Below are 16,684 nucleotides of genomic sequence, written 5' to 3'. Positions count from 1 at the left end.
TTAGCAAGGATACTGCTAGGGATTCACAGCTGTGCCAAAAGTCTTAAGAGAATGTTGTTAGGGGCGAGGGGGTGGGGGTGAGAAGCGAGAGAATACATAAAACTTCATAGGTCTAGAAATTGGAGGTATTAGCGCTGGCCGTTAAGGCCCGTTTTGTTGAAAAAAAAATGGCGGGTCCCATGGCGGTCGCCTTTTTTGGCAGGTCGGCAGCGCTGCCGTTGCCTGTGCTTGTGGAAAGTATTTTAATTAGGAGCATGAAGTCAATTGGCGTGCTGCCGTGACCGTGCCGAGAGGCAGTAGAAAGCGGCTATGAGCTAGAACCCATATTGTAAACAGCTGCTGGGATAACTTAACTACGGCGAGCTATTGGAGTGAACACGGCTTCACCCCCGGTCAGTCAAACTGGGAGGTACCTTTAAAATAAACTGTACTGTACTACAATTGTAACAATCTCAGGAAAAAATCAAAGCTGCATTTCCTTAAATTTTATATGTTGGTGTTTTCTTGTTTTGGAACTGATAAAATGACATGCAAAGTTTGGAAGTCTGCTTTGAAAAGGCTTGACAGCATATTCTCACCGAGTTCTTCAAAAGTCATCTGCTGTTAAAAATTTAATTAAACTTCTGCACCATTTACACCAGTAAACTGCTGACCAAGAGCTCATGGTTCCCCTTTTTTTAAATTTCTTTCTGTTGATGTCTCATGCAACAGTTTAAGGACTTCTGTGCCGCAGTCTTTATGTGGTGTTTCTAGGAGTCCCTCCAGATTTGAGCCTGTGCTTTAAGTGCCACTCAGCAGGGAATGAATGCCCTATACGATCTGCAGGATAATGCAGTGTCACTGCTAGCTGCAAGATGATGCAACCACTTCCCCTCCCCCTCCAGCACCATGGCAGAGCACAAACCTCCACACAGCAACCACCTGGGTGAAAGATCTGTGGAGCTATGGCAGCCAGCGAAGGTGGGAATACCAGGCAGTCTGGCACCCATTTGCGGACCCCACACAAAACCCAGAGAAATTCCGCGCAAATAAGAGGGGAGTCGTGGACAAACAAATCCCTCGTGATGTACCACAGCGGACAATTCTCCAACCCTACAAAGGTCATCAGCAGACACGAGAGCAAAATCCAGGAGCCGTCACCAAATGTTTTCATACAGCACCTTGCCTGAGCCTTCCGTTGCAACCTTCGGCCTTCTGCTGAGGTTAGCGCCGTAACAAGCGCATTGCACCACAGATTCACAGTTCTGCAAGTGTAAATTAGCAGGCAGCACCAAAATGCCAGCGCTGCCTGCGCTCTTTCTGCAGGCGGCTGTTAGTTTTGGCCGTCACTGGCAGGTTTCCGGCCTACTCGAATTTCTAGACCATAGAGTCTACAGCACAGGAACAGGCCATACAGCCCAACTGGTCTATGCCGGCATTTATGCTCCACACTAACCTCCTCCCATCCTTTTTTTATCTAAGCCTGTCAGCATATCCTTCTATTCCTTTCTCCCTCGTATTCTTATCTAGTTTCCCTTTAAACACATCTGCTATTTGCATCAACTACTCCTGTGATAGCGAGTTCCACATTCTTGCCACTCTGGGTAAAGTGGCTTCTCCTGAATTCCCTATTTGATTTATTGGTTACTATAGGAATAGGAAAGGATTTAAGACTAGTGGGAGTTGTGTATCGGCACCCTGGTAGCAGCTGCGAAGTGCTAGATTGTATAAATGCAGAGATTAGACAAGCGTGTAGCAAAGGCAGAGTGGTTTTAATGGGGAATTTTAGCTTTCATATAGATTGCGATAAGCAGACTAGCACCTGTCAGAAAGGTAGTGAATTCCTTGTGTCTGGTTAGTTTTCTACAACAATATGTCCTAGCGACAACAAGGGGACATGCCAGATTAAATTTAGTACTGAGCCAGATTTAGTTAACATCCTAACCTGTGTGTGAACATTTATCCAATAGCGATCATAACATGATCGAGTTCAGCATAGCGTTTGCAAGGGAGAAACGCGAAACAGCTACTAAGATTCTTGATTTGGGTAAGGCCGACTTCAAAGGGATGAGACAGAGACTCCACAGTAAACTGGGCAAATCTGTTAATGGATAAAATAACAGAAGATCTGTGGGAGATGTTCAAAAAATAATTTAAGGTGATACAGAACCTGTTCTGAGGGGCAAGCGCTATACTTGCCCCAAAAAAAGCCATGGACGACTAAAGAGGTAAGGGACTAAAAGAAAAAGCATACAAAGATGCAAAAAAATAGCACAGATCCTGGTGAATGGGAAAGATACAAAACAGATAGTAAGAGTTACAAAAAGGGAGTATGAAAAGAAACTTGCAAGGGATATCAAAATCAACACTTTTTTATAATTATATTCGGAATAAGAGGGTGGTCAGGAGCAATGTTGGCCCCTTTAAAACTGAAAGCGGTGATATTAACAATAAGGAAATGGTGGACAGGTTGAATAATTACTTTGCGTCAGTATTTACAGCAGAGGAAGCGGATAGCATGCCAGAAATCCCGAGGAAACTAATACTGAATCAGGGGCAGGGACTCAATAAAATTAATGTAAGTAAAATACAGGAAACTTTGTGCTATCCGGAGGTGAGCTATCCGGCAATCTGGAGCCACCGGCAAAAATCAGCAGCCGTTTTTTATTCTTTTGTTTGTTTTTTTTGCTTTGTTTGAACAGTCAAGCTGTACAAGGTCTGTAGCTATAGCAACAGCTTCAGCTACAGAGCTTTAGGGCCACACCCGAGTGTTTAGAAGCTGTTGCTAAGCAACAGTGTTTGTTGTCAAATACAGAGATAAGAATCTCCGTATCTCTCAACATTAACTCTGGAGAGTACGGCAGTTTTGAGGCAACGGCAGCAGCTCGGTCCCGTGGGTGCCAGATAGCACAAAGTTTCCTGTAACAGTAATGAAGAAAATAATGGCACTAAAGAGTGACAAATCCCCAGGACCAGATGGTTTCCATCCCAGGGTTTTAAAGGAAGCAGATGAGCACATTGCAGATACTCTTAACTATAACCTTCCAAAGTTCTCTCAATTAACTGTTCCTTTAGATTGGAAAATTGTGCATGTCACTCCTCTATTTAAAAATGCCGAGAGGGAAACCAGGGAATTCTAGACCAGTTAGCCTAACGTCTGTTGTTGGGAAATTGCTAGAGTCTATAATTAAGGATAGGGTGACTGAACACCTCCAAATTTTCAGTTGATCATAGAGAGCCAGCATGGATTTGTGAATGGTAGGTCATGTCTGACAAACTTGATTGAATTTTTTGAGGAGGTGACTAAAGTAGTGAACAGGGGAATGTCTATGGATGTTATTTATATGGACTTCAGAAGGCATTTGATAAAAGTCCTACATAAGAGACTGTTCACTAAGGTAGAAGCCCACGGAATTTAGGGCAAATTATTGACCTGGTTAGGAAATTGGCTGAGCGGCAGGAGACAGGCAGTAGGGATAATGGGCAGGTACTCGCATTGACAGGATGTGACTAGTGGTGTCCCGCAGGGATCTGTGTTGGGGCCTCAACTATTCACAGTATTTATTAACGACTTAGATGATGGCATAGAAAGTCATATATCCAAATTTGCTGATGACACAAAGATAGGTGGCATTGTAGGCAGTGTAGATGGAAGCATATAATTAGAGATATTGACAGATTAAGTGAATGGGCAAAACTGTGGGAAATGGATTTCAATGTAGGCAAATGTTAGGTCATCCACTTTGGACCTAAAAAGGATAGAACAGGATACTTTCTAAATGGTGAAAGGCTAAAATCAGTGGAGGTCCAAAGAGACTTGGGGGGTCATGAACAGCTACAGAAAATAATCAAAAAGGCTAATGGAATGCTGGCCTATATATCTAGAATACAAGGGGGTGGAAGCTATGCTGTAGCTATACAAAACCCTGATTAGACCACACCGGGAGTACTGTGAGCTGTTCTGGGCAGCACACCTTAGGAAGGATATATTGGCCTTGGAGGGAGTGTAGCGTAGGTTTACCAGAATGATACCTGGACTTCAAGGATTAAGTTACGAGGAGAGATTACACAAATTTAGGGTTGTATTCCCTAGAATTTAGAAGGTTAAGGGGTGATCTGATCGAAGTTTTCAAGATATTACAGGCAACAGTTAGGGTAGATAGAGAGAAACTATTTCCGGTGGAGGCATAGTCTAAAAAATTAGAGCCAGACCTTTCAGGAGTGAAATTAGGAAACACTGTACACACAAAGGGTGGTAGAAGTCTGGAACTCTCTTCCACAAACGACAATTGTTAATTTTAAATTATGTGGAGTTAGGTCGCAGATCAGCCATGATCTCATTGAATGGTGGGGCAGGCTCGAGGGGCTGAATGGCTTACTCATGTTCCTATGTACTATCTTATAATTATCTCCTAGAATTGGTCTCTCCCACAAGTGGAAACATCTTCTCCACGTCTAGCTTATCAAACCTCTTCATAATTTTAAAAACCTCTATTGGGCCATCCCTTAGCCTCTTTTCTAGAGAAAAGAGGACCAGCCTGTTTAGCCTTTCCTGATAAGTGTTCTGGCATCATTGTTGTAAATCTTTTTTGCACCTTATCCAGTGCCTCTATATCCTTTTTTATAATATGGAGACCAGAACTGTGCATTGTTCTCTTAAGTGTGATCTAACAAAGGTTCGATACAACTTTAACATAAATTCTCTGCATTTCAATTCTATCCCTCTCGAAATGAATCCCAGTACAGTACTTTTTTTTTTATGGCCTTACTAAGCTGTGTTGCTACTTTTATTGATTTGTGCATCTGTATCCCCAGCTCCTCTACCCCATTTACTCTCTTATCCAAGCCTCCTTATTCTTCCTACCAAAATGTAACACCTCACACTTGCCTATATTGAAATTCATTTTCCAATTACAATTCCATTCTGCAAGTTTATTAAAGGCTTCTTGTATTTTGTCGCAGTCTTCCTCAGTATTAATTGCAGTATTAAATATTTAAAATTTTAATGTAAAATTACGCTCTCCACCCACTCCGGAAAGTTGAAGTCAATCTCTAGCCATAAAATAGCTGTTCAGATTTTGTCTTGGGTTCAAAACTGGCTCGGTGACAGGAAGCAGAGGATAATGATTGGGTGTTTTTGTGACTGGAAGGCTGTTTCCAATGGGGTTCCGCAGGGCTCAGTACTAGGTCCCTTGCTTTTTGTGGTATACATCAACGACCTAGACTTGAATATAGGGGGTATGATTAAGAAGTTTGCAGATGATACTAAAATCGGCTGTGTGGTTGATACTGAAGAAGGAAGCTGTAGACTGCAAGAAGATATCAATAAATTGGTCAGGTGGGCAGAACAGTGGCAAATGGAATTCAACCCGGAGAAGTGAGAGGTAATGCATTTGGGGAGGGCTAACAAGGAAAGGGAATACACATTAAATGGTAGGACACTGGTGTAGAGGAACAAAGGGACCTTGGAGTGCATGTCCACAGATCCCTGAAGGTAGCAGACCAGGTAGATAAGGTGGTTAAGAAGGCGTACGGAATGCTTGCCTTTATTAGCCGTGGCATAGAATACAAGAGCAGGGGGGTTATGCTTCAACTGTATAAAACACTAGTTAGGCCTCAGCTAGAGTACTGCGTGCAGTTCTGGTCACCACATTACAGGAAAGATGTGATTGCACTAGAGAGGGTACAGAGGAGATTTACAAGGATGGTGCCGGGAGTAGAGAATCTTAGCTATGAGGAAAGACTGGATAGGCTGGGTTTGTTTTCCTTGGAACAGAGGAGGCTGAGGGGAAACCTTATTGAGGTGTATAAAATTATGAGGGACCTAGATAAAGTGGATAGAAAGGACCCATTTCCCTTAGCAGAGGGGTCAAAAACCAGGGGGCACAGATTTAAAGTAATTGGGGGAAGGTTTAGAGGGGATTTAAGGGGAAATTTCTTCACCCAGAGGGTTGTGGGGGTCTGGAACTCACTGCCTGAAAGGGTGGTAGAGGCAGAAACCCTAACCACATTTAAAAAGTACTTGGATGTGCACTTGGGATGCTGTAACCTACAGGGCTACGGACCAAGAGCTGGGAAGTGGGATTAGGCTGGAAAGCTCTTTGTTGGCAGGCGTGGACACGATGGGCTGAAATGGCCTCCTTCCGTGCTGTAACTTTCTATGATTTCAGACCTGAGCCCTGACCATAAGGCTGTTTCAGAGCAGGCACAAATTGGAATGGAAACACTGAAGAGATTTCCATCCCATTGGTTTGCGCTAGATTCAAACTTGGGTCCCAAAGGTGAAAGTAGAGCATGTAAACCCAGGCATGTGAAATCATTTTTGTTTTTGTGGGGCGCATGGGTGTACACCATGGAACCGAACGGACTACATGTAAAGCTCGAGTCAGTAGTCCCTTTAATTTGAATGTATCTCAAACTGTGGATGCTATAGTCTTCTGATTTAGGATTTCTCCACCAACAAGGCAACAGCACTAAGACCTTTCTAAATTTTGGACTCTCAAAATTTAAACCAGGCAAGCCAGCATGTAATAAAATATATATAAAGCTTTATGGGCTGGATTACAGGGTGTGAAGGCTGGAAGTGACCCATGGGCTGAGGTTTTGTCATCCCTGTGCTAACCCACTGTGGCAGTTAATGCAAATTCTCAAACATTGTACCACACACTTTGTGCTTGAAATCTGTTGGCTCCCAACTTAATATCCAAAAATGTTTTTTCTGCAAAAGATGCTGGTTGTCTGTTTCTTTGTACCTGGCTTATGTACAGGGTTTGTGTGAAGTTTTTTATTTACTTTCAAAGGTTTGTTTTCATTTTGAAAAAGGTGCAAATTAGAGGAGGGGAAGAATTAATGTTGTACTTTCAGAGTGAAAAGATTGTAATACGTGTTGCAAAAACTTAACAAAAATAGGTTGTGCTTTAAATACTTCTCTAATTCTGTTTAATTTAAAATAGTGTAGTTATTTGCATGACCTTTTTTGGCAGTATGCTGGAGGGGTATCTGGAAGAAACAACAGATCACACCAGATGCTATTATTATGTGTAGTTGAAAGGAGCACAGAGCCAAATTTAATTGTAATAAAAATTGGGTGCTTTTGTACCAATTTGCAAGCATGTCAATTTTTAGGTTAAAATTTGTTTAAAAAAAAAATTACAAATAAGAACAGAAAATGCTGGAAACACAGCAGGCCAGGCAGCATCTGCAGAGAGTGAAACAGAGTTAACGTTTCAGGTCAATGACCCATTTCATCAGAACTGGAAATGTTAGTGATAGGTATTAAGCAAGTACAGAGGCAGAGAAAGGGGGAGGGGAGGAAAGAACAAAAGGGAAGGTCTGTGATGGGTGGAAGGCAGGAGAGATTAAATGACAAAAGGGATGATGGTGCAAGGCAAAAGGGGATGGTAATGGGACAAGTAAAGAAACAAAAGATGGGTCTAGATGAGGTGCAAATGGCAATCGCAGAATCATTACCAACAGCTGCCGTCTGGAAAAAATGGGAGTGATGGTTATGATCTGAAATTGTTGAACTCAATGTTAAGTCCAGAAAGCTGTTAAGTGCCTAATCAAAAGATGAGGTGCTGTTCTCGAGTTTCTGTTGAGCTTCATTAGATATCTCCAAGCTATTTGGTGTTCTTCGAACCACTGCTCTTGCCGTCATATGCACGCTCTCGACCTCTTCAGTAGCACCGAATGCAGTTCCATTTCATCCTTCACCTTGTAGCGGTTCGTGTAGATCGCCACTAAATAAGAGAGTTTGACTTCGACGAACTATTAACAAGTTGTTTATTTACAGGAACAGGCTAATTACAGCAGGTAAGATAGCAGGTAAGATGGCTGACCGTAGGAGCACCGTGGTGTAGGTCTTGTCCCAGCGGGGACTCCACGAGGACTGAGTTCGCAGTCCTGTGGGGAGCGTGATGACGTCATCACGCTCGCATGCGCTTAGGCGGTCACGTGACCTGCGCCGTTGCGTCGGTGCCTCTTCCCGGTATGGAGGCTGGCCGTTGAGACCGAGGTCGCGAGGCCGGGCTGTGCCGGTGCTTGCCGCGGGAGCGGAGGATCGCTTCGCTCCCGCCGGCTGGCCGATGCGGCCGAAGACGCTAGACCGGGCTGTGCCAGCAGCCGTCCTGGAAGGCCGAGTCGGGCCGCCGCACGCACGTCACGTTGTACGTGATGTGACGTCAACACGTTAGGGTGCCTCTTAAAGGGGCAACGGCCCCAACAGGTAAGTTAAACATACAGTAAGGTAAGTTAAACATACAGTAAGGTAAGTTAAAGGTAATTATGTGTCTCAATGTAAGGGACAACCAGTGGTACCGCCACAACCTCCTCCGACTCTTTAACAAAAAGCTTTTTTTCTTTCTGTCCGGTGTCAAGGATCACAAGCCTCAACAACTCTTGTACACAAACACCCCTCTGTATCCTTCTTCCCCTTCACTTTCCTCTGACCCCTCCCTCCTTTCAATCTTACCCTTGGCTGTGTTTTCACTATCCCCTTTGATCTTCCCCTCTCTAACCCCGAACAATCAATCCTCAGTAAAGGCCTCAACTTAACATAAGAACACAAGAAATAGGAGCAGGAGTAGGCCAATCGGCCCCTCGAGCCTGCTCCACCATTCAATAAGATCATGGCTGATCTGATCCTAACCTCAAATCTTCTATCACTCTGCATCCACCCGAACCCATGTGATCTCCCGGGAGAGGCGAAAAACCAGATAAAGAACCAATGGCCAATTTGGGAGAAAAAAATCTGGGAAATTCCTCTCCGACCCATCTAGGCGATCGAAATTCTTCCAGGAGATCACTCTGTCCCTATATTTTCTACAGTACTTACCTTCTGTAAAGGCGATCTCCACCCCAGCCAGGAACAGGAATAAAACCATCTCCTGAAATCTAACACAGAATTAGAACACAGTAGGAGCAGAACCAGGCTACACGGCCCCTGGGCCCACTCCACTACCCACAGGGCCATGACCATTCCGAACCTAGACTCATGTCCAATTTCCTGCCCGCTCCCCGTAACCCTTAATTCCCTTTACTTCTAGGAAACTATCTATTTCTGTTTTAAATTTATTTAATGATGTAGCTTCCACAGCTTTCTGGGGCAGCAAATTCCACAAACCTACCACCCTCTGAGTGAAGAAGTTTCTCCTCATCTCAGTTTTGAAAGAGCAGCCCCTTATTTTAAGATTATGCCCCCTAGTTCTAGTTTCACCCATCATTGGGAACATCCTCACCGCATCCACCCGATCAAGCCCCTTCACAATCTTATATGTTTCAATAAGATCGCCTCTCATTCTTCTGAACTCCAATGAGTAGAGTCCCAATCTACTCAACCTCTCCTCATATGACCACCCCCTCATCCCCGGGATTAACCGAGTGAACCTTCTTTGTACTGACTCGAGAGCAAGTATGTCTTTTCTTAAGTATGGACACCAAAACTGTATGCAGTATTCCAGGTGCGGTCTCACCAATACCTTGTACAACTGCAGCAATACCTCCCTGTTTTTATATTCCATCCCCCTAGCAATAAAAGCCAACATTCCATTGGCCTTCTTGATCACTTGCTGCACCTGCATACTAACTTTTTGAGTTTCGTGCACCAGGACCCCCAGATCCCTTTGTACTTCAGTACTTTCCAGTTTCTTGCCATTAAGATAATAACTTGCTCTATGATTTTTCCTGCCAAAGTGCATAACCTCACACTTTCTAGTATTGTATTCCATCTGCCAAATCTCTGCCCACTTACTTAGCCTGTCTATGTCCCTTTGCAGGTTTTTTATGTCCTCCTCACTCACTACTTTCCGTCCCATCTTTGTATCATCTGCAAACTTTGATATGTTACACTCGGTCCCCTCCTCCAAATCGTTAATATAGATTGTAAAGAGTTGGGGACCCAGCACTGACCCCTGCGGAACACCACTAGTTACTGGTTGCCAATCTGAGAACGAACCATTTATCCCAACTCTCTGCTTTCTGTTAGAGAGCCAATCCTCCACCCACGCCAGAATATTACCCCCAATCCCGTGATTTTTTATCTTGAGCAATAATCTTTTGTGTGGCACCTTGTCAAATGCCTTTTGGAAGTCTAAATACACTATGTCCACTGGTTCCCCTTTATCCACCCTGTATGTTACTTCCTCAAAGAACTCCAGCAAATTTGTCAAACATGACTTCCCCTTCATGAAACCATGCTGAGTTTGTCCTATTAAATTATGTTTATCCAAATGTCCTGTTACTGTCTCCTTAATAATGGACTCCAACATTTTACCAACCACAGATGTTAGGCTAACAGGTCTATAGTTTCCAGCCTTTTGCCTACTACCCTTTTTAAATAAGGGTGTTACATTAGCAGTTTTCCAGTCTGCCGGGACCTTTGCTGATTCCAGGGAGTTTTGGAAAATTATTACCAATGCATCCACAATCCCTACCGCCACTTCCCTCAAGACCCTAGGATGCAAGCCATCAGGTCCAGGGGATTTATCCGCCTTGAGTCCCATTATTTTACCAAGTACCACTTCCTTAGTGATTTTAATCATATTTAGTTCCTCCCCGCCTAGGGCCCCCTGTTTGTCCAGTGTTGGGATATTCTTAGTGTCCTCTACTGTAAAGACTGATACAAAATAATTGTTCAGTGTTTTTGCCATCTCCATGTTTCCCACCATTAATTTCCCGGTCTCATCCTCTAAGGGACCAACATTTACTTTAGCCACCCTTTTTTCTTTTTATATAACTATAGAAACTTTTGCTGTCTGTTTTTATATGTTTTGCTAATTTACTTTCATAATCTATCTTCCCTTAATCAGTCTTTTAGTTATTTTTTGCTGTCTTTTAAAGGCTTCCCAATCTTCCATCCTCCCACTAGATTTGGCTACCTTATATGCCCTTGTTTTTAGTCGGATACTATCCTTAATTACTTTACTTAGCCACGGATGGCTATCTTTTCTTTTACACCCTTTTTTCCCTCAGTGGAATATATTTTTTTTTGAAGTTGTAAAATAACTCCTTAAATGTACACCACTGATCATGTACCGTCTTACCCTTTAATCTATTTTCCCAGTCCACTCTAATCAATTCCGCTCTCATACCTTCATAGTCTCCTTTATTCAAGCTCAGCACGCTTGTTTGAGATCCAACCTTCTCACCCTCTAATTGAATATGGAACTCAACCATGTTATGGTCACTCATTCCAAGGGGATCCTTTACTAGGACATTTTTAATTAATCTTGTCTCATTACACAGGACCAAATCTAAGGTTGCTTGCCCCCTGGTCGGTTCAGTTACATACTGCTCAAGAAACCCATCCCTAATACACTCAATGAACTCATCCTCAAGGCTGCTCTGCCCAATTTGATTTGTCCAGTTAATATGATAATTAAAATCCCCCATAATTATAGCTGTTCCCTTATTACAAGCCTCAACTATTTCCTGATTAATACTCCGTCCAACAGAGTTGCAACTGTTCGGAGGCCTATAGACTACACCCACTAGTGTTTTTTCCCCCTTATTATTCCTTATCTCCACCCAAACTGTTTCACTATCCTGCTCCTTTGACCCAATATCATTTCTCTGTATTATAGTGATTCCTTCCTTTATTAACACAGCCACCCCACCTCCTCTCCCTTCCTTCCTGCCTGTCCTTCCTGATTGTTAAATAACCTGGTATGTTTAATTCCCAGTCATGGTCACCCTGCAGCCATGTTTCTGTAATGGCCACAAGATCATACCCATATGTCATTATTTGTGCCGTTAACTCATTCATTTTGTTACAAATGCTACGTGCATTCAGATAAAGAACTTTCAAATATGTTTTGTAACACTTAGTTCCTGTTTTTTCCCTTTTTAGTACTTTACTTTTTACTCCATACCTTCTGTCCCTTCCTGACACGTTCTGTTTTTTAATTCCCCCACTGCTACCTAAGTCTATGACCTTCTCTGTTGTCATTTCTATTATTTGCTCTCGAGAAGCCTCCCCCCCACTAATTAGTTTAAAGCCCTCTCTACAGCCCTAGTTATATGATTCACCAGGACTCTAGTCCCAGCACTGGCCAAGTGGAGTCCGTCCCAACGGAACAGCTCCCTCCTGTCCCAGTACTGGTGCCAGTGTCCCAAGAAGCAAAACCCATTTCTCCCACACCAGTCTTTGAGCCACGCATTTAACTCTTTAATTTTATTTATCCTAGCCAAATTCGCTTGTGGCTCAGGTAATAACCCAGAGATTATTACCCTTGAGGTTCTGTTTTTTAATTTGACCCCTAGCTGCTCATACTCCTTTAACAGAACCGTCTTCCTTGTCCTATCTACGTCGTTTGTACCAACATGGACCACGACCACTGCATCCTCCCCCTCCCACTCCAAGTTTCTTTCCAGCCCAGAAGAGATGTCCTTAACCCTGGCACCGGGCAGGCAACACAGCCTTCGGGACTCCCGTTCTTGACTGCAGAGAACCCTATCTATCCCCCTAATACTATCCCTTACTACTACAACATTTCTTTTTACTCCCTCCACTTGAATGGCCCCCTGTACCATGGTGCTGTGGCCAGGTTGCTCATCCTCCCTGCAGTCCCCGCTCCCGCCCTCACGGAGTAAGAACCTCGATCCTGCTGGACAAGAGCAAGGGATGCGTCTCCTTCAACACTACAACCTGGATCCCTGTACCTTCCTCACTCGTAGTCACACCGTCCTGTCCCTGACCACAGACTACATCTGCAGTAATTAACTTCATAGGTGTGACCATCTCCTGAAACATAGAGTCCAGGAACTTCTCCCCCTCCCTGATGTGTCGCAGTGTCTGAAGCTCGGTCTCAAGCTCCATAACATAACTTCATCCCCATACGCCCACACCTCAATGAAATTCTATCTCGGCACTGCGCTGAGCTCTTCTTCCTTTGCCTCCACGTGCACTTCTTTGGCCAGGAGACTTCTTCCCCCCCCCCCCCCTTGCACAGTGGACCCTTTCTCCCATCTTCAGAATTCTCGTTCCACCTGGATCCGTCCCTCTGGCCTCTTACCCTCTCTAGATCTTTTCATAGGGAACTGTTGGCGTGACATTGGCCGACTCAATTTTTCTACTTCACTCACTCACTCTAACCTCCCTCCCTCTGAACTTGCAGCACTCCATTCTCTCAGGGTTGCCTAACATTGTCATTAAACCTGCTGACAAGGGTGGCGCTGTTGTTTGGTGAATCAACCTCCACCAGGCAGAGGCTAAACGTCAACTCTGACACCTCCTCCCACGGACCATGGCCCCCACCACTGAACATTAAGCCACAGTTTTCCGGACTGTCACTGACCTCATCTCCTCTGGAGATCTTCCCTCTACAGCCTCCAACCTCAGTCCCCCAACCCTGCACAGCCAGCTTGTACCTCATTCCCAAGATCCACAAACAGGACTACCCTGGTAGATCCATCGTTTCAGCCTGTTCTTGCCCCACAGAACTGATTTCTTCCTATCTTGACTTTTTTTCCCCTTGTTTCGTCTCCTCCCACCTACATCTGTGACTCCTCCGACGCCCTCTGCCAATTTAACAGTTTCCAGTTTCCTGTCCCTCTACACCTCTATTCCACACCAGGGTGGTCTGCAGGTCCTCCGCTATGTCCTTGAACAGAGGCCCAACCAGTCCCCATCCACCATCACCCTCCTCCACCTTGCTGAACTTGTTCTTGCATTGAACAACTTCTCCTTTGACTCCACTCACTTCCTCCAAATAAAAGATGTTGCTATGGGAGCCCGTATGGATCCAGCATCCGTAGTATTTTGTAACATTGTTTGAGAAACTTCAAATGTAAGTGGGGTCTTGGGTAGCGGATCTCAATAGGAACGAGACTACTTCACTAAATTGAAAAAATTTCAAAGTTGCTCTTTCAAAGTCATACAGATGGAGGAGTATTTTGTACTGAAATTACTATCTCAGGCTTTCTTTCAGTTCTTGGTTTTGTGCCAGTTCAGAAAAATGGTTAATTTTAAATATACAGGTAATATAAATTCATAAATGTAACTTAAATATAACTTTGTTTCCTTAGCTGAAAAGCCGAAGTATACATTTGATTTTTCTGAAGAGGAAGCAGATGATGATGAGGATCTGAAGATGAAATCTGAATCTCCGAGTGTCGAAGAACGAGATGCTGAATTTGTTCCTTCAGACAGTGGTGGGAAGGATGAAGATGATGATGATGATTTCTTCCCGACCAAATCGAAGCGGTCGCCATTGCAGTGAGTAATTGAATCTATTCCATATACCATGTAAATAACCTTTAAATCGTTCTTCCCTAAGGATTGGTTGGTGAGTATTTCTCTCTTTTTTAAACTTAAACTCTGTGGTTTATACTTTCTAAGGTCTCTGTGGTGTAGCAGGGACTGTTGGTAAACCAGGGCCCTTAAATATTTATCTGTAGTGTAATTGGCAGGATTAATTTGTTTAATTTAATTTCAATTAATTAAAGGGTAAGTCATGGCAGGACAGCCCGGTGCCATGGTATGCTCCTCCTGCGCTATGTGGGAACTCGGGGACACTTCCTGTGTCCCTGACAACTAGGTGTGCAGGAAGTGTGTCCAGCTTCAGCGACTGGCAGACTGCACTGCGGCGCTGGAGCAGCGATTGGATACATACTGGACCATTCGCGATGCTGAGGAAGTCGTGAATAGCACGTTTAATCAGTTGGTCACACCGCAGATAAAGGTGGCACAGGCAGAAAGGGAACGGGTGATCGCCAGGCAATAGTATGCGCAGGCAGGTAGTGCAGGGGTCCCCTGTGGCCATCCCCCTTTCAAACAGATATACCGCTTCGGATACTGATTTGGGTGGGGGGGGGGGGGGGGGGTGGTTACCAGGGGAAGGCAGCAGCAGCAGCCAACTTCCTGGCAACAGGGGTGGCTCTGCTGCACAGGACGGGAGGAAAAAGAGGGGGAGAGCTATAGTAATAGGGGATTCTATTGTAAGGGGAATAGACAGGCGTTTCTGCGGCCACAAACGAGACTCCAGGATGGTGTGTTGCCTCCCTGGTGCAAGGGTCAAGGATGTCTGAGTGGCTGCAGAACATTTTGGAAGGGGAGGGTGAACAGCCAGTTGTCGTGGTGCATATAGGTATCAACGATATAGGTAAAAACCGGGATGAGGTCCTAAAAGCTGAATATAGGGAGTTAGGTAAATTAAAAAATAGGACCTAGGACCTCAAAGGTTAGTAATCTCAGGATTGCTACCAGTGCCACGTGCTAGTCAGAGTAGAAATAGAAGGATATTTCAGATGAATACGTGGCTAGAGGAATGGTGCAAGGTGGAGGGATTCAAATTCCTGGGACATTGGAACTGGTTCTGGGGGAGGTGGGACCAGTTCAAACCGGACGGTTTGCACCTGGGCAGGGCCGGGACCAATGTCCGAGGGGGAGTGTTTGCTAGTGCTCTGGGGGAGGGTTTAAACTAAAATGGCAGGGGGTTGGGAACCTGAGCAGGGGGACAGAGGAAAGGGAAACGAGGATAAAAACAAAAGTGACAGGCAGAGAAATCAAGGGTTTAAATCAAACATGGCCACATTAAATAATAATTCTAAAAGATCTAAGTGCATTAAAAAAACAAGCCTGAAGGCTTTGTGTCTTAATGCGAGCAGCATTCGTAATAAGGTGGATGAATTAGCTGCGCAAATAGAGGTAGACGAATATGATATGATTGGGATTACGGAAACATGGCTCCAGGGTGGCCAAGGCTGGGAACTCAACATCCAGGGGTATTCAATATTCAGGAAAGATAGGCAAAAAGGAAAAGGAGGTGGGGTAGCATTGCTGGTTAAAGAGGGGATTAACACAATTCAAAGGAAAGATATTAGCTCTGATGATGTGGAATCTGTATGGGTAGAACTGAGAAATACCAAGGGGCAGAAAACGTTAGTGGGAGTGGTATATAGACCTCCAAACAGTAATGCGGAGGTCGGGGATGGCATTAAACGGGAAATTAGAGAAGTGTGCAATAAGAGCACAGCAGTTATCATGGGTGACTTTAATCTACATATAGATTGGGCTAACCAAATTATTAACAATACTGTGGAGGAGGAATTCCTGAAGTGTATACAGGGTGGTTTCCTGGACCAATATGTCGAGGAACCAACTAGAGATCAGGCCATCTTAGACTGGGTATTATGTAATGAGAAAGGATTAATTAGCAATCTTGTTGTGCGAGGCCCCTTGGGTCGGAGCGATCATAATATGATAGAATTCTTCATTTAAGATGGAGAGTGAAATAGTTGACTCAGAGACTAGGGTCCTGAATTTAAATAAAGGAGACTACAGCGGTATGAGGTGCGAGTTGGGTAGGATTGATTGGGGAATGTCACTCGGTTGACGGTGGATGGGCAATGGCAAACATTCAAAGATCGCATGGATGAACTACATAATTTGTTCATCCCAGTTTGGCATAAAAATAAAACAAAAAAGGTGACTCAACCGTGGCTAACAAGGGAAATTAGGGATAGCATAAGATCCAAGGAGAGGACATATAAATTGGCCAGAAAAAGCAGTAAACCTGAGGATTGGGAGCAGTTTAGGAGTCAACAAAGGAGGACAAAGGGATTAATTAAGAGGGGGAAAATAGAGTATGAGAGTAAGCTTGCAGGGAATATAAAAACTGACTGTGAAAGCTTTTATAGATATGTGAAGAGAAAAAGATGGGTGAAGTCAAACGTAGGTCCCTTGCAGTCAGAATCAGGGGAATTTATA

General features: G+C 44.1%; 1 protein-coding gene across 4 annotated transcripts in view; it reads left to right on the top strand.

The window, feature by feature from the left end:
- The window catches only part of top2b (DNA topoisomerase II beta), a 214,841-nt gene that overhangs the window by 134,831 nt on the left and 63,326 nt on the right, over nt 1-16,684 (top strand). For all 4 annotated transcript variants that reach the window (XM_085988535.1, XM_085988534.1, XM_085988533.1 and 1 more), the window contains one exon: nt 14,002-14,191. In XM_085988535.1, the coding sequence (XP_085844661.1) occupies nt 14,002-14,191 (190 nt within the window). The remainder of the gene's footprint in view (nt 1-14,001; nt 14,192-16,684) is intronic.

The sequence above is a fragment of the Somniosus microcephalus genome, chromosome 5 (assembly GCF_052327205.1).
Source record: "Somniosus microcephalus isolate GS21.2 chromosome 5, FLI_Smic_1.0, whole genome shotgun sequence".
NCBI lineage: Eukaryota > Metazoa > Chordata > Chondrichthyes > Squaliformes > Somniosidae > Somniosus > Somniosus microcephalus.
This window is presented reverse-complemented; position numbering and strand designations above follow the sequence as displayed.